The sequence below is a fragment of the Erinaceus europaeus genome, chromosome 5 (genome assembly GCF_950295315.1).
Source record: "Erinaceus europaeus chromosome 5, mEriEur2.1, whole genome shotgun sequence".
NCBI classification, from domain to species: domain Eukaryota; kingdom Metazoa; phylum Chordata; class Mammalia; order Eulipotyphla; family Erinaceidae; genus Erinaceus; species Erinaceus europaeus.
The window spans coordinates 56,327,996-56,353,709 of record NC_080166.1 but is presented as its reverse complement, the minus strand read 5'-3'; the positions used below and the strand labels follow the sequence as shown (position 1 = coordinate 56,353,709).

At 39.9% G+C, this 25,714-nt stretch overlaps 1 protein-coding gene across 8 annotated transcripts in view; it reads left to right on the top strand.

The window, feature by feature from the left end:
• The window catches only part of OSBPL8 (oxysterol binding protein like 8), a 182,443-nt gene that overhangs the window by 107,760 nt on the left and 48,969 nt on the right, over positions 1-25,714 (top strand). For 5 of the 8 annotated variants that reach the window (XM_060191341.1, XM_060191340.1, XM_060191344.1 and 2 more), the window contains 4 exons: positions 16,547-16,617; positions 19,535-19,612; positions 21,329-21,430; positions 24,519-24,722. In XM_060191341.1, coding sequence (XP_060047324.1) covers positions 16,547-16,617; positions 19,535-19,612; positions 21,329-21,430; positions 24,519-24,722 — 455 coding nt within the window. Of the gene's footprint in view, positions 1-9,403; positions 9,625-12,356; positions 12,459-16,546; positions 16,618-19,534; positions 19,613-21,328; positions 21,431-24,518; positions 24,723-25,714 lie in introns of those variants that run through there. The other 3 variants (XM_060191342.1, XM_060191347.1, XM_060191348.1) reach the window with 3 other exon arrangements.

The window sequence follows — 25,714 nt, the reverse complement described above, 5'->3', positions numbered from 1 at the left end:
TTGCTTCCAGGTTTTAGCTATTATGAATTATGCTGCTATGAACATAGGAGTACACACCTCTTTTTGGTTGGGTGTTATGGAGTCCTTGGGGTATAACCCCAGGAGAGGAATTACTGGGTCATATGGAAGGTCCATGTCTAGCCTTCTGAGAGTTTTCCAGACTGCTCTCCACAGAGGCTGGACCAATTTACATTCCCACCAGCAATGTAAAAGGGTTCCTCTGTCCCCACAACCTCTCCAGCATTTGTTGCTGCTGTCCTTTTTGATGTATGCCATTCTTACAGGAGTGAGGTGGTATCTTAGTGTTGTCTTAATTTGCATTTCTCTGATAATCAGTGACCTAGAGCAGTTTTTTCATGTTTGTTAGCCCTTTGGATCTCTTCTGTAGTGAATGTTTTGCTCATATCCTCTGCCCATTTTTGGATGGGGTCATTTGCTTTTTTGGTGCTAAGTTTGCTGAGCTCTTTATATATTTTGGTGATTATAGTTTCTTGTCTGATGTATGGCATGTGAAGATCTTCTCCCATTCTGTGAGGGGTCTCTCTGTTTGTTTAATAGTTTCTTTGGCTGTGCAGAAGCTTTTCAATTTGATGTAGTCCCATTGGTTTGTTTCTGCTTTAGTCTTCCTTGCAATTGGGTTTGATTCATCAAAGATTTCCTTGAAGTGTAGGTGGGAAACTGTTTTACCAATGTTTTCCTCTAAGTATTTGATTGTTTCTTGTCTGACATCCACGTCTTTGATCCATTTGGAGTTGATTTTTGTTTCTGGTGAGATAAAGTCGTTCAATTTCATTCTTCTGCATGTTACAACCCAGTTTTCCCAGCACCATTTATTGAAGAGAGCCTCCTTCTTCCATTTAATGCTTTGGGCCCCCTTATCAAAGATTAGATGTTCATAGGTGTGGGGATTTATTTCTGGGCTTTCAATTCTGTCCCACTGGTCTGTGTGCCTATTTTTGTTCCAGTACCATGCTGTTTTGATGATGATGGCTTTATAATATAGTTTAAGGTCTGGGAGTGTGATGCCTCCATTTCTGTTTCTTTTCCTCAAGATGTTTTTGGCAATTCTAGGTGTTTTCATGTTCCAGATAAATGATTGTACTGTTTGTTCTATTCTCTTAAAGAAGCTTGGTGGAACTTTGATGGGTATTGCATCAAATTTGTATATGGCTCTGGGGAGAATATTCATTTTGATGATATTTATTCTTCCAATCCATGAGCATGGGATATCTTTCCATTTCTTGGTATCAGTTTCTATTTCCTTGAGTAGTGACTCATAGTTTTCAGTATATAAGTCTTTCACTTCTTTGGTCAACTTTATTCCTAGGTATTTGATTGATTTTGGTGAGACAGTAAATGGGAGTGATTTCTGGATGTCTTCTTCTTCAGATTTAGTGTTTGCATAAAGAAATGCCACTGATTTTTGTACATTGATTTTGTAGCATGATACCTTGCTATATTGCCTAATAACTTCCAGTAGTTTTCTGCTGGATTCTTTAGTTTTTTCTATGTATACTATCATATCATCTGCAAATAGTGAGAGCTTGACTTCTTCCCTTCCAATCTGTATTCCTTTGATTTCTTTCTCTTGCCTGATTGCTATGGCAAGAACTTCCAATACTATGTTGAAGAGTAACGGTGACAGTTGACAGCCCTGTCTAGTCCCCGATCTGAGGGGGAATGCTTTCAGCTTCTGTCCATTGAGTATGATGTTGGCTGTAGGTTTGCTATATATAGACTCCACTATCTTGAGGAATTTCCAATCTATTCCCATTTTTTGTAGGGTTTTGAGCATGAATGGGTGTTGGATTTTGTCAAAGGCTTTCTCTGCATATGTTGAGATAATCATGTGGTTTTTGGCTTTGCTTTTATTGATGTGGTGAATGACATTGATTGACTTATGGATGTTGAAGCAGCCTTGCATTCCTGGGATGAATCCCACTTGGTCGTGATGAACAATCTTTTTTAAAATTTTTTTTTTTTATATTTATTTTATTTATTTATTCCCTTTTGTTGCCCTTGTTGTTTTATTGTTGTAGTTATTATTGTTGTTTTCATTGTTGGATAGGACAGAGAGAAATGGAGAGAGGAGGGGAAGACAGAGAGGAGGAGAGAAAGATAGACACCTGCAGACCTGCTTCACCGCCTGTGAAGCAACTCCCCTGCAGGTGGGGAGCCGGGGTTCGAACCGGGATCCTTATACCGGTCCTTGTGCTTTGCTCCACCTGTGCTTAACCCGCTGCGCTACAGCCCGACTCCCTGTGATGAACAATCTTTTTGATATGTTGCTGTATCCAGTTGGCCAAGATCTTGTTTAATATTTTGGTATCTATGTTCATCAGAGATATTTGTCTGTAGTGTTCCTTTTTTGTTGTGTCCCTATCAGCTTTTGGTATCAGGGTGATGTTGGCTTCATAGAAGGTGGAAGGGAGTATTCCTGTTTCTTCAATCTTATGGAAAAGCTTCAGAAGTATGTGTACTGTTTCCTGAAAGTTTTGTAGAATTCATTTGTGAATCCATCTGTTCCAGGAGTTTTCTTATTGTGGAGATTCTTAATAACGGTTTCAATTTCTTTGTCTGTGATTGGTGCATTTAGATTTTGTAGTTCTTCTTGGTTCAGTTTTGGAAGGGCATATGCTTCTAGGAATTGTTCCATTTCTTCCAGATTTTCTAGCTTGGTGGCGTATAGTTCTTCATAGAAGTTTCGCAGGATTCTCTGGATTTCTGTGGTGTAAGTTGTGATATCTCCTCCATCGTTTACAATTCTATTAATTTGAGTCTTCTCTCTTTTTTGTTTGGTGAGTCTGGTTAGGGGTTTGTCAATTTTGTTTAATCTTTCAAAGAACCAACATTTGGCTTCATTGATCTTTTGTATGGTTCTTTTATTTTCGATGTTGTTTATTTCTGCTCTAACTTTAGTGATTTCTGTCCTTCTGGATGCTTTAGGGTTCCTTTGTTCCTCTTCCTCTAAGTCCTTGAGGTGTGCAGTAAGGTCGTTCATTTGAGCTTCTTCTTGGTGTTTAATATGTGATTGTATGGCTATGAGTTTCCTTGTCAGTACTGCTTTAGCTGTGTCCCAAATATTTTGATAGGTTCTGTCTTCATTTTCATTTGTTTCCAGGAACATTTGAATTTCCTGCTTGAGTGAGTCTCTGACCCAGTGGTTCTTAAGGAGTATGTTCTTTAGTTTACAAATTCTGTGAATTTTAATAACTGTCTGTTTGTTGTTAAATGGTAGTTTTACTCCACTGTGGTCTGAGAAGATACTTGGGATGATTTCGATGCTCTTGAATTTATTGATGCTGTCTTTGTGGCCTAACATGTGGTCTGTCCTTGAGTATGTGTTATGTGGATTTGAAAAGAAGGTGTACTCCAGTTTTTTGGGGTGAACGACTCTGAAAATGTCCAAGAGATCTAGTCTGTCAATCTCTTCATTCAATTCTCTTGTATCTTTGTTGGTTCTCTGCTTTGTTGATCTGTCTAAGTGTGAAAGTGGGGTATTGAAGTCTCCCACTATTATTGTATTACTATTGATGTATTTTTGATGTAATTCTTTCAGTAAGTGCTTGATGTATTTAGATGGTCCCTCATTGGGTGCATAGATGTTAATGATTGACTGATTGATCCTCTAATCATTATGTAATGTCCTTGCCTATCTTTTATTACTTTATTTAATTTAAAATCTATCATGTCTGAGATGAGAATGGCTGTTCCTGCCCTTTTTTGTGGTCTGTTGGCCTGTATGATAGTTTTCCATCCTTTCACTTTAAGTCTGTGTTTATCTTGTTGTGACAGATGGGATTCTTGCAAGCAGGATATGGTTGGATTATGTTTTCTGATCCATTCCCCAACTCTGTGCCTTTTGATGGGTGAGTTTAAGCCATTGACATTTATTAATATTATGGATTTAATGTATTGTAGAGCCATTGTTCAAAAAAAATTTTTTTTGTTTGTTTGCTCTGATATATTGCCAGTATTATAGTGATGTTCGTGTTTATAAGAGGTCTTTTAGAACCTCTTTCAGGGCTGGTTTGGTGATGGTTGCCGCCTTTAACTGTTGTTTGTCTAAGAAGGTTTTGATTCCTCCATCTAGTTTGAATGAAAGTCTAGCAGGATATATTATCCTTGGTTGAAACCCTTTTTCACTCAGGGCTCGATAGATATCTTGCCATTCTCTTGTGGCTTTTAGAGTTTGAGTGGAGAAGTCTCCAGATAATCCTATGGGTTTTCCCCTGTATGTGACTTTTTGTTTCTCTCTTGCAGCCTTTAGGATCCTTTCTTTATCCTTACTTCTTCTCATTGTGACTATGATGTGTCTTGGTGTCTTCAGGTCTGGGTTGATTCTGTTTGGAATTCTCTGGGCCTCTTGAATCTTGATGTCCTTTCTGTTATTCAGAAGTTTTCTTCTATTATTTCCTCTAGAATGTTTGCTCCCCTTCCTCTCTTTCTTCCTCTGGCAGGCCAATTATATGAATGTTACTTCTTTTGAGATCATCCCATATGTCTCTGTTGTTGTTTTCAGTGTCTCTCAATCTCTTTTTGAGCTCTTTCACATCTGTCTTCGTTTTCTCTAACTCATCCTCTGTCTGACTAATTCTGTTTTCTGCTTCTGTTAGTCTGCTTTCCCTTGCCTCAGCTTCTTTCTTCATTACAGCTATTTCAGCTTTCAGTTCTCTAATTGCCTCAAGATAGTCAGTATTTTCCTTGGGGGTCTCAACTGTTGTTTCCCTAATACTGCCATTCCTTTGCTCCAATGTTGTTTTCATTTCTGTGGTTAATTAGTTTATTATTGCTTGCATACTTTTGTAATCTATGGTTACTTCTGGCTGATTTGTAGTTTCTTCTGGGCTCTTGTCTTCATTCATTGGAGTAGCAGTTTTATTTGTTTTTGATCTATCCATCTTTTTGATTTATGTGTTTCTTTTTTATGCTCTGTTGTTCCTCAGCTGTTGTGTCTTGAGTACAAGCAACACTGTACTAAATACCTTTATGACAATTGCACTCACCAACCTCAGGAATCACAGTAGCAACTGAAGCTAGTATTGAAGCAGTTTAATCACTACCAGTTAGCCAAACAATGTCTCCAGTCCGTGAAAAAATAGTAACCAAATCCCAGTGAAGAAGAAAGAGAAAAGAAAGAAGGGATAGCAAGAATAGACAGTTATGTAATTCTACTATCCACTGTATATTCTAGGTGTAACAAGAGGGGAAAGGGAACTAGAGCAGAGATACACACATAGCGAGTCCACTCTGAGTCAGATTTCTTCCCCAAAATAATTCACAAATTCAGAAAGGCAAAGAAGAAGGAAGAAGTGTATGACAAGATAAAAAAAAAAAAAAGAGACAAATGAGAGAAAAGGGAAAAGATAAGAAAAATAGCTGTAATTGAAGAGCAATGAAAGGAAAGTTTTTTTTTTATTACTTTATTTTTAATTTAATTTTTTAATTAGCTAGGAGGAGGAGGGAGGGGAGAGTCTGTAGAGGAGATAGGAGTAAGGAGACAAGTTCCTCCTACAATCGATAAGATGCCCACAACCCTAGCAATGAAAGATACCCTAAGAGTTAATTCTGATCATCCTAAGGGGGGGGGGCAAGATATATGCCTTTATATAATATTAATAGTAAAATAGAGCAAGGTAAAAAAAAAAAACAAACCCTGTCCCAGATTACCTCAAACCTTGTGATCAGAGGCAGCTGATTGTTAAGAATGAGAAAAAAAAAAAAAAAAAACCTCAGGACTAGACAAGGATAGCTGAAATAGTTAGTTATGTAAATCTACTATCCACTGTATATTCTAGGGGTGGCTAAAGGAGGAAGGGAAGTTGAGCAGAGACACTCGCACTGAGAGTCCACACTGAGTCAGAATTTTTCCCCAAAATAATTCCCAAATGTGTATCAGTGAGTTCAAAAAAGCACACTGTTTGTTGGTGTGGGGGCTGGGGCCTGTGGCTTTGGAAGCTGTAGGATTAAGGAAGAAAGGATGACAAGAATGAGAAAAAGAAAAAAAAAGAAAGAGAAAAATGAAAAAGATAAAGAAAAGAACAGTCATAAAAGAGCGGTGAAAGGAAAGAGTTTTATTATTTATTTATTTTTAATTATTTAATTAGCTATGCGGGGTGAGGTGCTGGGGGGGGGGTTTGGCTACTTAGAAAGAAAAAAGGCCAGAGGTTTCAGAAGGGTATAGACTTAGAATGAATGATACTCCCTGGTGGGATACGAATTTGGTAAAGACAAAAAGAAGCTCAGCAGGGGAGCCTGCTAGGAGCTGGTCCCCAGGGACTGGTTATGGGGGGAGAGGGTGTGCTTGATAATTAAAAGGAAAAAAATTCATTTTCCCTTTTTTTCTACTCTATTTCTTAACCCAAATTAAGTTATAGTCACCTCCTTGGTGTTACCGCTAGGACCCCTTATTGACTGGCCTACTAAAGGCAGAAAATCCTACCATTTCCAGAAGATATGGTCAGAGCTCAAGCCACTAGCAGCTTCTCAGTCCGCCATCTTTCAGGACCCTCGGCAGCACAATTTGTAATAGCCAAAACCTGGAAGCAACCCAGGTGTCCAACAACAGATGAGTGGCTGAGCAAGTTGTCATATATGTGTGTGTGTGTGTGTGTGTGTGTGTGTGTGTGTATGTATACACACACACACACACACACACACACACAATGGAATACTACTCAGCTATATAAAATGGTGTCATCACCATTTTCAGCCGATCTTGGATGGACCTTGAAGAATTCATGTTAAGTGAAATAATTCAGAAACAGAAGAATGAGTTACTCTCAGGCAGAAGTTGAAAAAACAAGATCAGAAAAGAAAAAACACAAGTAGAACCTGAACTGGAATTGGCGTATTGCACCAAAGTAAAAGACTCGGTTGGGTGCGTGGGGAGAATACAGATCCAGGAAGAATGACAGAGGACCTAATGGGGGTTGTATTGTTACATGGAAAACTGGGAAATGGTATGCATGTACAAACTATTGTATTTACTGTTGAATGTAAAACATTAATTCCCCAATAAAGAAATTTTTTTTTAAATCTAGAAAAGCATACAGAGGTTCTGTTGATTAACTGTATATGCCTTTGTGTTGTGACTGGTCTTTTTTTTTTTTTTTTTTTTTTTTGCTCTTAATAGCTATTTACTCTTAAAACACTGGTGATATTTGATATAATTTGGAGCTCAGTAGAATGTGTTTTTATTACTCTGAATGTAGTTTTGTGACAGAGACTTTGTTATTTATTTATTTTATCAGGTGATTCATGGTTTACAGCAGCTACAACTGTTGGTACATGTGTAAAATTTCTCAGTTTTCTGCAAAATATTCTCACCCCAGCTCCAGGACCTGAAGCTCCCCCCCCCAACCTCCACTGAAGTCCTTTACTTTGATGCAACACTCCAATTCCAGTCTAAGTTCTACTTTGTGTCTCCCCTTCTGTTCTTATTTCTCAACTTCTGTCTGTGAAAGAGATCATCTCATATTCATCCTTCTCTTTCTGGCTGATCTCACTTCACAGAATTCCTTCAAGCCTCATCCAAGATGAGGTGAAGAGGATTACATCATCATTCTTAATAGCTGAGTAGTACTTCATCATTCTTAATAGCTGAGTAGTATTCCATTGGTGTGTGTGTAGTATTCCATTGGTGTGTGTGTGTGTGTGTTGTGTGTGTAGCACTTTAGTACTTTTAGTACTACGTGAGATATATATCCCTATCCAGGTTTCTTAGCTCATAAATGTTCTTGTGCACCTAGGTTGCTTCCAGTATATGCCCAGGAGAGGAATTCATTTCTAGCCTTCTGAGAGTTCTCCTGACTATACTCTCCACAGGGGTTGGACCCATTGACATTTCCGCCAGAAGTGCAGGAGGGTTCCTTTGACCCCACAACCTCTCCAGAATTTGCTGCTGCTACCTTTTCTGATGTGTGACATTCTCACAGGAGTGAAGTGGTATCTCGTTGTTTTTATTTGCATTTCTCTGACAGTGAATTGGAGCTTTTTTTTTTTTTTTCATCTGTCTCTTGACCTTTTGGATCTTTTCTATGGAGAATATTCTGTTCATATCCTCTCCCCATTTTTAGTGGGGTCATTTGTTTTCTTGTTCCTGACTTTGGTGAACTCTTTATATATATTTTGGTTATTAGCCCTTTGTCTGCTGTATGGTTTGTAAAGATTTTTCATTCTGTGAGGGGTCTCTTTGTTTGGGTGATGGTTTCTTTTGCTGTGCAGAAGCTTTTTATTTGATGTAATCCATTGGTTTATTTTTGTTTTAGTCTTCCTTGTAATTGGACTTGTGTCATTAAAGACGCCTATAAACTTAAATGGAAAAGAGTGCTGGCAATATTTTCCTCTAGGTATTTGATAGTTTCTTGTCTAACATCCGGGTCTTTGATCCATTTGGAGTTTACTTTTGTGTGTGGTGAAATGAAGTGATTCAGTTTCATTCTTCTGCACATTTCAACCCAGTTTTCCCAGTACTATTTGTTGAAGAAGGGACTCTCCTTACCTCATTAATACTTTGAGCCCCCTTGTCAGCAATTAGATGTCTATAGGTGCCGGGGCTCAGTCATTTCCTTTTCACCTCATAAAGAGAGATGCCGTGTGTCACTGTAAACATAATTTTGCCATTTTTAAGAAAGAATTCTAAGTGGGAAGTCCTCATTAGCAGGCCGCATGGTTTAACTGTTTAGACAGTGAAGAGGAAGTGCAGCAGCTCCAGGGAGCATTCTGGGAACGCGTGTTAGAGCACACAGCATTACTGAGTCCCTTCAGCTGTTCTGTTGATTAGCACTGATGCTGTGGTCCTGTCATACACAGCCCTGCTAGAAGGGAATCTGAAATGTTTCTACTCTGCTGTAGCTGTTGGAATCCATCAGAGTTGTACCTGAAAGAATATCTTTCCTTATGAATTCTTAATATGGCTGAGGAGAGCAGCAGCTTGGATACAAAGCTAGAGGCTCTAGGAGAGATAAACACTGCTACATATATATCCATTTTGGAAATGGGCAAAACCTGGAGAGAGGCAGAAGAATTAGGAAGTTTGGTGGACCCTACAAAAACATAATGAATATGATAAAAAAAAAAAAGAGGGTTGCATGTCTTAGAACAGGGGAGACTCTAGTACTTCTGCCAGAATCTCTGAGTATTGATCTTGCTTTGTTTTCCTAGAGCAGCAATTCCGTGCAGGGCTTGGCAGATTTGATTAAAAGGTGAAACATAAATAGAATAGTCTTTTTTATTCATTAAAAAAGGCATCCAACCTTACGGCTTCCTGCTTTTCCTGTCAGTCTTCTCCCTCTCTGTTGATTGCTGATCTGACAGTCTCTGCTCCTTTTCCTTAGCTGTTAAATGTGTGTGTCCTTTGTTTGTGCAGTGGGTTTTGCTACATTTGTGAAAGAGAGAGAGAGAGAAAAGCCTGTGGTTGCCAGACTGGTCTAATTAGCTTTCTGGGTGAGCATATGCATTCATAGACCTTCTAGATGATGAAAGAAGAGAGCTCAAAACAACGTAGATTTTCTTCCTGTACCGTGGTTTCTCCTGTTTTATTTCCTCAACGAATTGATGGCCGAAAGCTTGTCCGGAATGCTTCATTTGGAGGATACAATGAACTTTCTCCTTCATTGTCAGGTTGGTTTGCTTCATCATGCATTCTGTCTTTACCTCTCACAGACTTTTCCTGAAGACATTTCCACATCTAATACTGCTTTCCTTTGGACTAAACAATTCTGTTGTGAAAGGTTGGGTTGTAGTAAATGTTGTTTATGTGACTGATCTTTTATTCTCTAAAGCTCAAGCTTGAGAACCAGTCTTTCAATAAAGTATCAGTCTTGAGTGCTTATAGTATGAATGTTGCTTTAATTATAGAAATAGTGTGGCCCTTTAATAAAGCTTTTTCTACTCATGAGACAAATATAGTCTATGAATAAATTACACTGAGGTTTTTATAAATGAAATATAGATGTAACGTTGACATTTGGTCATTATCTGCAGAGTAGTAACCATGTTGTAGCTGATGGTTAATAGGACTCTTTAAAAATAAGAACTTTTAATATTTCAAGTTCTGACCCTGGTGAAATTTTCTGATTATAGTCTTTTTAAAAAAAAAAATTTTATTTTCCATTTTGTTGCCCTTGTTGTTTTTTTATTGTTGTTGTAATTATTGATGTCATCTTTGTTATATCATAGGACAGAGAGAAATGGGAGAGAAGAAGGGAAGACAGAGAGGGGGAGAGAAAGACAGACATCTGCAGACCTGCTTCACCGCTTGTGAAGTGACTCCCCTGTAGGGGGGGTGCTTGAACCCACAGTCCTCTGTCTTCTTGTCACAAGATATGTTGTGTTACTTGCTTTTTTAGGGTTTGTATTTATTAAATGAAATTAAGTACTTGACAGCTATGATTGGCTAGTGAGATATAAATATAATTTGATCTTTATTGTTGGAAAGCAATTATTGTAGCTGGCATGTGAATGTATATTTTAAAATACAGGTGACCTTTTTATTTTCCTTTCAAATGTGAACTGTTAGATTATCGTGTCTAATTGCTTAAGGCTATTTTTTTCTTTTAAAATAAAAATATTCCTTAGTACTCATGAATAATAGCAACTGAAAGTAGTGCTTGATTAAATTTTTATGTATTCTTCTGACATTTCATTAAATTTGAATTTTTATGTCCTGTTTTTATACTACAGCCTACTGCTTCTTCCTGATTTTCCCTGACTTTCTTGCTGATGAGTGATACCTATTCTTTGGAGATAATTAGGCATTTTATAGGAGTGTCATTCAGTTAGGAAACTCAGTACATTCTTATGAGTCCACTCATTTCATCTTTTTTAGTGGTGTTTTCACAGAGTTGGGAATCATAGTCCTATACTGTTACCTAAATAGCATAAGCTTTCAGCAGCTTTCAAATTCATAATCTGCAGTCAGTCTTCTTAGAGTAGCGTGGCTATTGCCACCTTCTTTCTTATGTTCTCAAGTGATACAAGTCTTAGTGTTTGTCACCAGGAGTGGCTCTGAATGCAAGTATTGAACAATTTCAATGTTGTTAGACTTGATTTGCTTTTACAATGAGATTCCCTTCCATTGCGGCGTTTGTCTCTGTCTCCTTGTGTCTGCTAAGACAGCGAGCTTGCCTGTGCATGTTGGGTGCTGACCTTGAGACTATGGAATACTAAAGAGTAATCAAACATGATGGCAGAGGAGGACCTAGTGGGGACCGTATTGTTATAAGGAACTGTTATGCGTGTACAGACTATTGTATTTCACTGTACTGTAGTCCATTAATCCCCCATAAAGAAATTTTTAAAAAAGAATAATCACGTGACTCCCAAGTAATAGAAAAACTTCACTTTTTACAAATTTCATAAGATCATGACTTAGGTAATTGGAGGCACAGTTCTGAGATCATCTTGTCCAAAATATAAATGTTCAAGTGTGTGTGTGTGTGTGTGTGTGTGTGTGTGTGTGTGTGTGTGTGTGTGTGTGAGACCTCTGATTGATTTTTCATTTGCTTGACTAGCAAATGGTTGGCTTTGTTTCCTCTGAGTGAAATAGAGAAAGTCAGGAGTAGGGCGGTAGTGCAGTGGGTTAAGCACACGTGGCACAAAGTGCAAGGACAGGTGTAGGGATCCTGGTTTGAACCCCCAGCTCCCCACGTGCAGGAGAGTCGCTTCACAGGCGGTGAAGCAGGTCTGCAGATGTCTTTCTCTCCCCGTCTCTGTCTTCCCCTCCTCTCTCCATTTCTCTCTATCCTATCTAACAACAATGACATTAGTAACAACAATAATAATAACTACAACAACAATAAAGAAAACAAGGGCAACAAAGGGGGAAATAAATAAAGAAATAAAAAATAAATAAAGTCATTCACAGAAATGCTCTGTAGACTCCTTACTAGAATTAACAGTCATTTTACAACTGGCAGTAATGAAAAAAGCTCTGTAAGAAATCAAATTCAGAAGAAGACAGCTTAAAGAGGTGGTCTTTGCAGTTTTTTTATATTACAGATAAAACTGTAGTTTCTTCTGGGACATATTCTTGTACTAAAAGAAGAAGAAGAACTTACCTGCATTTGTTTTCATCTGGTATTACTAGAGACAAGGTTTTATTTACATTAGTGATATTTCAGGAGCAACTTTTCTTACTACTTTGAATTCTAGTTTTATTTAGGAAGACCTCTTTTCTAATTCACTTATACTTTAACAAATGTATTGGTGTGGCCTTTTTCTGTATCATGAGAGATGGTGTAGAGAAGGCCACCCTCTGCCCATATGCTCATGTGGTCATGCCACAGTGAAGACTGGAAGCAAGTTGTATCTGCTTATCTATATTCCCTAAATCTCAGATACTATCTCCATAGACTCACTGCTCCAGTCTCTGAAACAAAAACCGAAACTCTGACATGAAGAAGCTTGGAGCAAAGAAATAATTTATAGACCAATGTGTACAATTCAGTGCATAGGTAGGTTTCATTTTAATACATTTTGCTTTTCAGAGACTTTCCCCCCCACAGTAATTTCTTCTTCTTAACATTGTTGAGAATAGTTAATGTAGCAATTCTGTATTTTATAAATAGCTGTTAAATCTCCCATTTGTAGGTATGTATATGTAATCTCACTTTAACATGACTTTTTTTTATCTGCATAAACTTTTTGGTTGTGCTTAAACGTTAGTGAACCAAGTTCATTACTGGACTGACTGAATTTATATCAGTGATAGTAGCGTTCATTATATCCCATTAACAAATCAGATAGGGTGTTAATTTACTTTAATATTCAACTAATGTAGTAGTAGAAGGTAGACACTACTCATGTAAGAGATCATCTAATGTAAAATTTATTGAAGACAGCAGAGCAGTAACTAGGACTCAAAGGACCTGACCACGATGATAAAATCAGACGGTGAGTTAATTATAATGCACATCTCTGTGCACCGGAATTCTTGTTCATCTGTGACAGTTTTCAAAATGAAATGATTAAAACAAATATGTCATAAATTTAAAAAATACCCATTCAGTAGTCCAGGAGGTGGCACAGTGATAAAGCTTTGGATTCTCAAGCATGAGGTCCCGAATTCAGTCCCTGGCAGCACGTGTGCCAGAGTGATGTCTGGTTCTTTCTCTCTCTTCCTATCTTTCTCATAAGTAAATAAATAAAATCTTTATTAAAAAATACCCATTCAGTTATTAGTGCCTTTGAAAACAAAATTGCACTTGACTAGAATTGTTGTTCTTTTGGTTAAACTACAGAAACATTTCTATTGCTTTGGTGACTAAATACACTTCAGAGAGGTGCGCTTTCCTTACAGACAACATAGAATAGGGGGCCACAGGGGTGGACCTGGGTGGTGGTGCACCTGGTTGAGCACATGTGTTACAACATGCAAGGACCCAGGTTCAAGCCCTTGGTCCCACCTGCACGGGAAAAGCTTCACAAGTGGTGAAGCGGGATGCAGGTCTTTATCTTTCCCCTTTCCTCTCAATTTCTAACTGTCTCTATCCAATAAATAAATATATATCGTTTCAAAAAGGCAGTATAATAGCTGTGTCTTGCATCAGACTTAAGTACTCGATCACTCTTGGGCATTTTCCCAGCAGAGGAACTTAACCACTAGGTGTGAATTGCCATGCCCACAATCATGCTCAGGTCATCTTACTTGATGACTTGTTCACTTGACAACCCTCTGCCTTCATTGTAAGGAGGGTAGGCAGGTAGGTAGAGTGAGTCACCAGGGCTTCATTGCTACTGGCTGATTTTTTTTTTTTCCCAGAAAGAGAGAGGGATAGAGAGAGAAGGACACCACAGCACCAAAGCTTCCTCCAGTATGGTGGAGGCCTGGCTTGAACCTAGATCCCCTGCATGGTGAAGCAAATGCAGCACCCAGGTGAGCTATTTGCTAGTCCTACCGAGTTTTCTTTACTGTGTTACAATTTTATTTGTTTGTCTATTTTCTTTTGCTTTAGCTAGAGGTAGAAAGGCAGAGAAGTAGCAAGAAGGAGAAAAGGCCCACAGGACTAAAGCTCCTTCACTGCAGTGGGGGCCGGGCTCAAACCTGGTCATACACGGAGCAAAGCAGTGCACTGGCCAAGTGAGCTATTTCACTGGCCCCCTACTATGTTACATTTTGACTGTCTGGCTTCTTAGTAGACAGTGGTCATCAGGAGTTGGGCATGAGAGTGACGGAAAGTCATAGCAATAGGGAGCAGTGTAATCCTTAACATCTGGCCCAATATATGACACATTGTAGGAACATTACAAATATTTATGAGGTGAATTAACAGTTATCTCTTTGGTGATTTGAAAAGTCCGATATCTTCTTCTAAATATTCATATGCTGAATATCTACTATAAGTTCTAAACAACAGAATGTAGTAGTATTTTTTTTTTCCTCCAGGGTTATTGCTGGGGTTTGGTGTTGGCACTGCAAATCCACTACTCCTCAAGGCCATTTTACTTTTTTTTTTTTTTTTAATGGACAGGACTGAGAAATTGCGAGAAGGGGTGATAGAGAGGTAAAGGCATCTGCAGACCTGCTTTACCACGTGTGAAGCTACCCCCCCCCCACCCCCGTAGGTGGGGAGCTGGGGGCTCGAACCCACATCTTTGCTTGGGTCCTTGGCTTAGTACCATGTGTGCTTAACCAGGTGCACCAATGCCCAGCCCCCTAAAATGTGGTCTTAGCCTTTATCATGTATGTTGGACTTTGAAAGGGAACCAAACTGGCTGGTTTTAAGTCATGACTCAGGATCAGGAAAGATAGCACAGCAAACAGATTTTCTTTGCATTTCTTCCTTTTCTTTCTTCTCCAACCACAATTATCACTAGAGTTCAGTGCCTACCTGCGTTCACCATTGCTGGAACCTTTTTTTTCTCTGATAGAGATGGGGGGAGGCAGATACTTGCAGCACTGTTTCACTACTCCTGAAGCTTCCCTCTGCAGGAGGGGAGCTGGGGCTTGAATCCTAGTCCTTGTGTATGGTAGCTTGAATGCTCTACTGGGTGCTCCGCCACCCAGTCCTTAGATTATTATTTAACACTATGTTTACTATTTTTAAAAATACAGTTCCAGAGGCCAGGCGGTGGTGCACCTGGTTAAGTGCACATACTACCAGGGCAAGGACGCAGATTCAAGCCCCCATTCCCCACCTCTCTCTCCCTCCTCTCTCCTTTTCTCTCTGTCCTATCTAATAAAAAAATACAGTTTTAAGCAAACTTGAAAGAGCTGGTATTTATATAAAGTAGCATACAGAATTAAGAGATAATAGAATTGTTTAAAAGTGCTATAAAATAAAATGATAGCTAAAATAGAGTGAATATATCAGCAGCAAATAATAAAGGGAAGACACATACTGGGGAAAAAAAGAACCAGACTGTTTCTAAGACTTGGGGAAACTCTGGTGGTTATCCTTGAGGGGGCAGAGGAGAGGCACAGAACTGTGCTGGAGGGTGCAGTGGAGAATGTACTCTTATAGTGCTATCAGCTTGTGAACCATGATTAAACGACTAATTTTAAAGAGAGAGATAGGGAGAGAGATACCACAGCAGCGAGGCTTACTTCACAGGCAGATTAGGGCCAGCTCAAAGCTAGGTCATGCACATGACAAAGCAGATACTTTATGATAAGTGAGCATTATTGGATTTTTTTTTAACCAGCTCAGCTCTGCCTATGATGGCATGGGGGGATTGAACCTTGGGCCCCATAGCCTCACACACAAGATAACATAACCCTATGTTATCTCCTATACCCTGTATTACTAGTTTTTTACAGTTTGTCTCTCTACCCAGATTTAGTTCCCTACCCTTCTAGCAGCAGTTCTGGAATTGGCTTCCAAGTTGGCAAGACATGTGGAAAGTGTGTTGGCTTGCGTCTTATCAGTGTTCTGGAACCAGTTCACAAAATGCTCCATGAAGCCTTAGTGCACTAGGAGCACAGAAAAGGAGTCAGCTTGCCATGTATGCGTTCAGGGAAAGATTTCATTGCCTGGGTAAGCCTTGTTTATCTAGAGAAGTATTACGCTAGGGGTGATCTCTCAGAAGTATTTAACATACAATAATTTAAAGTTTGTGTAGTCTAGGCTTCGTGGACAAGTGTAAATAAAATATAATGAAGACATGCAAGTGAAGACATACATGTGTATACTTGTGTTTTATGTTTGTTTGTTTGTTTTGCCTCCAGGGTTATTGCTATGAATCCACTGCCCCTGGTGGCCATTTTCCCCCCATTGTTGATGATGTTATTGTTGTTATTGTGGTGGTTGCTGCTGCTGCTGTTGTTGATGGATAGGACAGAGAGAAATGGAGAGAAGAGGGAAAGACAGAGAGGAGGAAAGAAAGATAGACATCTGCAGACCTGCTTCAAGGTTGTGAAGCGACCCCCCTGCAGGTGGGGAGCCAGGGGCTCAAACCCAGATCCTTGCACTTCGCTCTATGTCTGGTGCACCACCACTCAGCCCCCATACCCTTGCATTCTTATACACATACATCTTGTAACATTAATGCCTGTATATGTCCCAAAGAAGAAATGTTGAAATAACAGTGTATTTTCTTTAAGGTTTTGAAAGAGGGAAAGAAGACACTTCTCAAAATAAAGATGACTCTTCACTTTCTATGTCGAAGAGTAAGGTAAGCTCATTGCAGTCCCCAAATGTGGGAGATGGACCTTTTCTAACTGTGGCAGGGTGGTGACACAGAATTTTGCTGTGTGTGTGTGTGTGTGTGTGTGTGTTGTGGAACTGTGCATTGTCATCTTAAAGTGTAGTAACCCCACTGTCAGTCACAAATGAAAAGTGGGGGTGGGGAAGAATGTGTTGGGGAGAAAGCGTGGTGGTTCTACAGAATGACTTTCATGTCTGAGGCACAAAAGGTGGCACCTTTAACTTCCAGCACCACCTAAAGTCAGAGTGTAGCCATTTGCTGGTATGTTTTTTTTTTTTCCTTTTTTTTTTTCCTTTTGCTGTGTGCCATTTTAATTCATATCAATGCCAGGAGACAGGTATTCAAGACCCTGCTTTATAAGTGAACAAATGGCAGTTTAGAGAAAATGGAGTCTCTTGAGGTCAAAATGGTAGGTCAGAATTAATAATGGCATCAGTTTTCTTATCAGACAAAGGAAATAAGATCTCCCTCCCAAGTTGGAGATGTAAGTCCCTGTGGTGGAGCAGGATGACGCTTGATGGCTGATGAGATACACTTGACACCAACACAGGAAAAGGACAAGGACAAAAACGAAAGCCTGCCGCCTTGATTGTGATGAGGCAGGGGCCTGGGAAAGCACCTGTAAAGGAAGAATTACTCTGCTCCTTTTTGCTGTTTGTGTGTGTGTCTAGTGAACTCACACATAGTTTCACTGCTCCAGGCTGCTTTTTTCACTGAAGTCCACACACTCAGAGAGGCAAGGGAGAGGGAATAGATGCTACAGTGCCCGAACCCCTTCCAAGTAGTGCCAGGACCCTTACCCAGGCCATGTGCGTCCCTATGTACCCTACCCAGTGGGTCACCTCTCTGGCCCTCACTGTGTTTCTCTGAACAAGGAATGAGGTCCAATGAATGGACTCCTTGGCAGTGTAACTACCTAGTATAAGTAAAATTAGACTCATCATTTGATTTTTCTAAGAGTTGGAGTTGAGTGTTCCTGACTGCACTTAGCTTTCATCTTGGCTTATTCTACTATGCTGAAAGATGGGTCAGGCTGTTGGGGAAGTTGTGGTGCATTTCTTGCATAAAAAGATAGGCCATGGTTTTTCTGACAACCTAGTATAGCGACTAATTTGTCCCTAAATACTTTGGCTACAGCTCACACTCTTGTTTTCCAAGAGTCCTGAAATATCATACATTTTAAAAAAGATTTTATGTATTTATTCATGAGAAATGATAGGAGAGAGAAAGTACCAGACATCACTGTGGTACATGTGCTGCCAGGGATTGAACTCAGGACCTCATGCTTGAGAGTTCAATGCCTTATCCATTGCGCCACCTCCCGGACCACTCATACATTTTTATTCATTTTTTTACAGTAATAAAATCTGTATGAATGTGGCTTCTCTCACTATCTTACTGAATGGAATATTTTCATGCTCATACAGCTGTTGACTGTAAGTGACTAGAACCACTGAAAGCAAAGCTGTACATATGGGAGAACGACTTTATTCTGATTTTGACAAAATGATATCTTCTTTTTAAAGTTTATTTGATAAGACAGAGAGAAATGGATAGGGAAGGGGGAGAAAGTAAGCAAGAGAGAGAGAGACCTGCATCCCTGCAGCCCTGCTTCACTGCTTGTGAAGCTCCCCACCTGCAGGTGGAGAGCAGGGCTTGAATCTGAGCCCTTGTGTGTAGTGGTATGTGCACTCAGCTAGGTGCACTACCAGAGATCTGAATTGAACCTTCCTTGGCTGGAAGGGATTTCTTGATTAGCAGTCCCCCAAACCACAGAAGCCACACTGGGAGAACAAGGCAGAAAAGAGCAGAACACAACAACTTGATGAGTCTTCTCCTGCATTTCCAGGTCCGTGGTTTGAAGAGAGCATAGTTATGCTGTCCAAAAGTCTTGCTCATTTTCTCCCAAGTTGCCAATTCTCTCTCCTTACTTCAGTATATCAGACAGACAGACAGATAGATATTCTCTGTGTGAGACACAGAAACAGAATGAGACAGAGACAAGGGAGAGACACCACAGCACTCCTCCATCATTAATGAAGTCTTTCCTGTGCACGGTGCCTGCATGTGGCTTCTAACAAGTGAGGTCACTCCTATCCTCTGGTTCTTGTTATCATGTATCCGTGTGCTTAGCAGGGATTTGATTGATTGATTCTGCCATTTTCTCCATTTCCCAATGGAGAGCCCACAGCACCAAAGCTTCCCCTAGGTGCTCGAAAGCGAGTCACCCAGTGGCGAAACTGGCACTTTTGCAAGTGAACTCTCACTGATACCACTACCATCATGACCACCACCACCACCACCACCACCACCCCACAGGAATTAAAATCCAGATAACTTGTAGGGGAAATTGATATTTGAAAATTGACTTTTTATAAAATTGTATTTTTTAAATTTTTATTTATTTATTTATTTATTTTTACCTCCAGGATTATTGCTGGGGCTCAGTGCCTGCACCGTGAATCCACTGCTCCTGGAGGCCATTTTCTCCCCCTTTTGTTGCCCTTGTTGTAGCTTTGTGGTCATTATTGTTGTCGTTCGTTGTTGGGTAGGACAGAGAGAAATGGAGAGAGGAGGGGAAGGCAGAGAAAGATAGACACCTGCAGACCTGTTTCACCGCCTGTGAAGCGACTCCCCTGCAGGTGGGGAGGTGGGAGCTCGAACCAGGATCCTTACGCAGGTTCTTGCACTTTGCGCCACGTGCGCTTAACCCGCTGCGCTGCCGCCTGAACCCCCAAATTGTACTTTTTTTATCACAGCAATAAACAGGAAGAGTCTCATAAGCATGACAGTTATTCTTAATGCTCTGTGTGTGTACAACACCATGCATGAGGAAGGGAAAGTCTTAATGATTATTTCTGTTTTCATTCCATTGTGATTCCAGTCTGAATCCAAACTTTACAATGGCTCAGAGAAAGAGAATTCAACTTCAAACAAGCTCACAAAAAAAGAATCGCTCAAGGTGAGTTTCTGCTTATTCTTGGGCAGTCATGAATATGCTTTGTGTCTGCATTTGAAAGTAGGCTACCAAGAGCCAAAGAAGTCAATCTGTGTCTTCCTAAAAGCACAATATCCAGGCGTGCACACACATGGCATGGAGGGCTGGGCAGTGGCACAGCTGGGTGAGTGCACACATCACTGTGCACCAGGGCCCAGGTACGGGCCCCCGCTCCCCACTACAGGGAGGATACTTCACGAGCAGTGGAGCAGGCCTGCAGGTGTCTCTATCTCTCTCTCTGTCTCCCTCTTCCTCACAATTTCTTTCCGTCCTAATTTTAAAAAATGGTAGGAGGAATGGTCACAAAGAGGTGGATTCATAGTGCAGGCACTGAGCCCCAGTGATCACCCTGGTGCCAATAAAAATAATAAGAATAATAAAATAAAAATTAAAAGTATCCTGGGGGAAAAAAGTATCCTTGTATGATGTGCTGCAGGCAACTAGAGGTGCTCCATGCTCCCGGCAGGGCCACTTCCGGTGTCTGTCAGCTGTGTGACAGGCCAGAGGGTCTGCTGTGTTGGTGACGCCTAGAGGGAAGCTCTGACACCCATCACAACTGGGACTGGCTGACTGTTGGCTGAGGGGCTGGACTTGGCCCACAGATGGATATATTTTGTTTGACTTAGGCAGCATCTTTCTTATTTATTACCATGGGGACTCAGTGCCTGCATGACGAATGTGCTGCTCCCAGTGACCATTGTTTTTTCTCTCTTTCTCTCTTTTTTAAGCTGGACAGGACAGAAAGAAATGGAGAGTGGAGGGAGGGAGGCAGGGAGAGAGAAAGAGAGAAATACTTGTAGGCCTGCATCATCACTCAGGAAGCTCCCCCCAGCATGTAGGGATTAGAGTCTCAAATCTGGGTTCTTTCCTGCTCATGGTAATATGTGAGCATGTGCCCCACCACTTGTCCCCCAAGTTTTAAAATTTTAAACCAAAATGTGTAGCCACCTTCCAGTTGGTTCTGATCTGCTTTACCCGTTTCTCTTCTGTACTGACCCATACTTGTGTGCATTTGCATGTGGTACTCTATAGTCAGTAAGTCTGCTGTGAATTCAGACAGGTACTTTCATAAAACCCAAAGTCTGCGTTTGTTCGGTGGTGGAATTAAGATTCTGTTTCTATCGTCTGTTTGCCATTAAGTTCACCTAGGAAGACTTTGTGCTACAGACATTTTTCATAAGGCTAGGGAAATAGCCTAATGATTATACAAAAGACTGAGATAGACAGAAACACTACCAAAAAGAGAGAACTTTTTTTTTTAGATGCTGAAAAGCACAAATTCAAAAGCTACATGTTTGTTTAGGTTGTTGCATAGAAAAGATCTGAGAAGGGGGTTATTTTTAAATTATTCTTTGTTGAGGTATTATAAAGACAGCTCTTAGCATTATTCCTGGTTTGATTTTTCTGCTATGAGATGATATTAATGTATTATTGTATAATTTTAAAAAAATAAAAGTTAGCCTAGAAAAAGGTGTAGAGAACTAATCAGTAGTCAGTAAAAGTGGATTCTGACCTCCTAAAAATTCTGACCAACTTTTTAAAAAGCCACCATCTTTCTGTCCTAAGATGTTAGTTTTAAGAGGGTTAGAAGTTATACTAGTATGTTCATACTATATGCCTAAACATCCAAATGTCCTGTTTTTACTGAATTTAATCTTCTCTATTGTTTTTATAAAATAGGTGCAAAAGAAAAACTATCGAGAAGAAAAGAAAAGAGCCACAAAAGAGTTACTCAGCACAATCACAGACCCTTCTGTGATTGTTATGGCTGACTGGTTGAAGGTCAGTTTGCATTGACTCCTGGGTTCAAACTGCCCGGTGTCTGCCTGCTACAATAGGAAAACCCAGAGTGTACCTCACCTCCAGCCTGAAAGACAAAAACAATTCCTGGGTTGGTGATGTGTTTCTCACTGGTAACAAAGCTACTAATGGTATCCCAGAGGTTCTGTATTCCAGGCTTAATGGGGAGAAGGAACTTTCATTTGGCAACCTTGTCAGTCAAATCAAATATGGATAGCAGTTCTCTGCAGCAGTATTTTGATTTGTGCAGCACTGTTTTTTGCCTGATAAGCTATAAGCATGTGTTTGCTAATCAAGTGGTCATTTAAAGTGATTGTAGACTTGGTATTTGAGAAGCTCTGAGGAGTTGATTTTCAGGAGAGCCTTGCGTATTTTGCTCCTGTACTATTCTCTTGACCTCTGGTCAATTCCACTTTTTAATTTCCTGTCTGCCCTCCCAATTACTCTTTTTCCTTTCTCATTCTTATCTGAAGGATGTTTGGTGGAAATCTCATAGACTTAAGCAAACTTTAGGAATTTTTTTAAGTTATTTAAGAGAGAGAGAGAAGACCAGAGCCTTCCTCTAGCAAGTGCAGTGCTAGGGATCAAACACAAGACCTCACAGACATGCAAGTCCTGCACTTTATCTATTCAGTCATCTCCCTCCACCTACAAGAATTATAAAACACCAAGGAATTAGAAGACACCTGGTATTTACCTAAATATCCTCAGATTCTGAAAGCTTTCTCCTTTCTCCAAGAGTTGATTTGTCCTCCAATTTAAAAACAACAAGGGCAACAAAAAGGGAATGAATAAATAAATAGATATTAAAAAAAATGTTGGGTTGTCGGCCGGGTGGTGGCATACCTGGTTGAGCGTACATGTTACAATGCACATGGTCCCAGGTTCAAGCCTCCAGACCCCACCTGCAGGGGGAAAGCTTTGCAAGTGGTGAAGCAGTGTTGCAGGTGTCTCTCTGTCTTCTCTCTCTCTCTCTCTCTGTCACCCTCTTCCCTCTTGATTTCTGGCTGTCTCTATTCAATAAATATAATAAAGATATAAATAAATAAATATAATAAAGATATAAAATAAAGACAATATAAAAATATAATATATAATATAAATATAATAAATTATATAAATATAATATAATATAATACATAATATATAATATAATAAAGATATAATATAAATATAATAAAGATAATTGAGAGTCAGGCGGTAGCACAGCAGGTTAAGTGCACATGGCACGAAGTGCAAGGACCGGCCTAAGGATCCCAGTTTGAGTCCCCGGCTCCCCACCTGCAAGAGAGTTGCTTCACAGGCGGTGAAGTAGGTCTACAGGTGTCTCTCTTTCTCTCCCTCTCTCTGTCTTCCCCTCCTCTCTCCATTTCTCTCTGTCCTATCCAACAACGACAACATTAATAACAACAGCATTAATAACTATAATAAAAAACAACAAGGGCAACAAAAGGGAATAAATAAATTTTTTTTTAAATTAAGATGATTTTTAATTAAGAAATTGGGGGTTGTCAAAGAAGTTGTGATATATTTTTCTGTTCTCCTATGCAAAAATGCCTCATGACTCTTCCAATAACCCAGTATTTCTGACTCATTGCCTGGGGGTTGGCACAATGGCTAATGTCTTGGACATACTGTTAAGTCCCTAAGACCGAGAACACTGTCTTAGGGTGACTTTTCATCTTGGCCTTTCATTTCATATATATAGACTTTTTTTTTTCTGTAGTCACTGGGGTATCCCTGCTGTGGGCTGGTGTTTTTTGTTTTGTTTTGTTTTTTTCAGGTAGAGAAAATTGGAGATGGGGGATCAAGAGGGATCCCACTATACTGAAGGCATCCTCCAGTGCAATGAGTACCAGGTTCTCACCTGAGTCATGCACATGGCAGAGCAGGTACACTAGCCAGGTGACTGCTCTTAACCTTTTCTCTTAATAGGACTTTGCTCTTTATACCTGACTTCTAACTCCCTCTTTCTAAATTTTTCTGGTAGGAATTACTGTGATATGTCTAGTTGGGATATTAAGGAGCTCTGTACTCATTTCATAAGGCTTGTAACTACACTGAGAGACGTCTTATAGTAACAAAAGTGAGAATAATTCAGATAAATGTTATCATTGTTTCTCTTCAGTATTTTGATTTCTGTGACTTGCATTGAAACTATTGGGCTGCTGGAAAAGTCGTGCATTTTTTGCAAAGAAAAATACATCATGACTTTTTCAGCAACCCAGTATGTTAGTGGTTTACAAAAATCGAAGAAATCAGTAAGGAAACCTAGCAGGCACTGTTACTTTTACAGTTATTGGGAGTATTTGTCTTGTAGTAACTTTAAGAAATATCTGTTGTGGGCTGGGGAGACAGCATGATGGCTCTGCAAAAGATTCTCTTGCCTGAGGCTCTGAGGTTCCAGGCTGAATCCCCAGCACCACCATCAGCCAGAGCTGAGCAGGACGATAGGCTCTCTGTGTCTCTCTCATAAATGAGCAGGACAATAGGCTGTCTGTGTCTCTCTCATAAATGGTGATGATTTTTACTTGGTCGATCTACTATAAACCACTTTAAGTGGATAAATTTTTTAAAATTTAGTATTTATTCCATTTTGTTGCCCTTGCTTTATTGTTGTAGTTATTGTTGTTGTTGTTGTTTATGTCATCGTTGTTGGATAGGACAGAGAGAAATGAAGAGAGGAGGGGAAGACAGAGAGAGGGAGAGAAAGAGAGACACCTGTAGACCTGTTTTCACCACCTGTGAAGAGACTCCCCTGCAGGTGGGGAGCCGGGGGCTCGAACCAGGATCCTTACGCCCGTCCTTGCACTTTGCATCATGTGCGCTTAACCCGTTGCGCTCCCGCCCCACTCCCAAGTGGATAAATTTGATGATGTACAAGTTACATCTCAATAAAGTTGTTGCAAGTAAATAAAATATTTTTAAATATATCTATTGAATCGAAAGCATACATCTCGAGAAACTTTAGTTTGAAGCATCCTCTAATGTTCTCTCTTTTATAGTTGAAGTTGCATTGATTTGTAACATTACAGAGCATCACTTCTTAAATAAAGTTTTCTCTCTCTAGATCCGTGGTACTTTAAAGAGCTGGACCAAGTTATGGTGTGTGTTGAAACCTGGGGTTTTGCTCATCTACAAAACCCAAAAAAACGGTCAGTGGGTGGGGACAGTTCTCCTGAATGCCTGTGAGATCATTGAGCGTCCGTCAAAAAAGGATGGCTTTTGCTTCAAACTCTTCCATCCTTTGGAGCAGTCGATTTGGGCAGTGAAGGTAAGTAAAACACCTGTCGTATAGGTAAAAAAGAAAAGGTGAGGGAAGTCGGGTGGTAGTGCAACGGGTTAAGTGCACATGGTGCAAAGCACAAGGACCAGCGTAAAGATCCCAGCTCGAGCCCCTGGCTCCCCACCTGCAGGGGAGTGGCTTCACAAGCAGTGAAGCAGGTCTGCAGGTGTCTGTCTTTCTCTCCCTCTCTCTGTCTTCTCCTCCTCTCTCCACTTCTCTCTGTCCTATCCAACAGCAACGACAATAATAACTACAACAATAAAACAACAAGGGTAACAAAAGGGAATAAATAAATAAATATTAAAAAGGTGAGAATCTAAACCTAGAAATATTTAATGAGTTAATCAAATAATGGCTGTCCTCTGCTAGGATTAAACATGTTCAAGGGGGGTCATTAAATTCATATCTAAGAAAGTCAATTAAAGTTGGATGAAGTATTTCTTATCCCTCTCTTATTACACCTAACAGATTAGGAGTAACTTAAGGTCTCTTTAGTTTCCTACTTAATCTTGATGTTGTTTAGTGGAAGTAGACACACACATAGGAAAAGAAATGGGCCTCTTGCCTTGTTTCAGCAGTAGGGAATCAGCAGTAAGAGATTGAATTACAGAGTAAGTGCCATTGTGAGATTAGGAACTTCCTTCTGGGGAAAGAATGTAGCCCATAGTCTCTCTGGTACTTTTATACCTTGTAGTTCTCAAGTACAAAAACAATAACAACAACAATAATAATAATAACCTTCAGCGATGGATGAAATGGCTTAGCAATAGATCACATGCCTTGCATGTGTTTGGGGGCCCTGAGTTCTATCATAAGCACCATATCAAAGCAGGAAAGACAGCAAACATCTTAAATGATTGCTCACTCTCTCACCCTCTCTCTCTCAAAAGTGGCTTTTATGTGTAATGTAATGTTTTTCTTTACTATTAATTACTGTTAGGAATTTTAAGAACTGTAATTAATTTTCAAGAAATCACTTT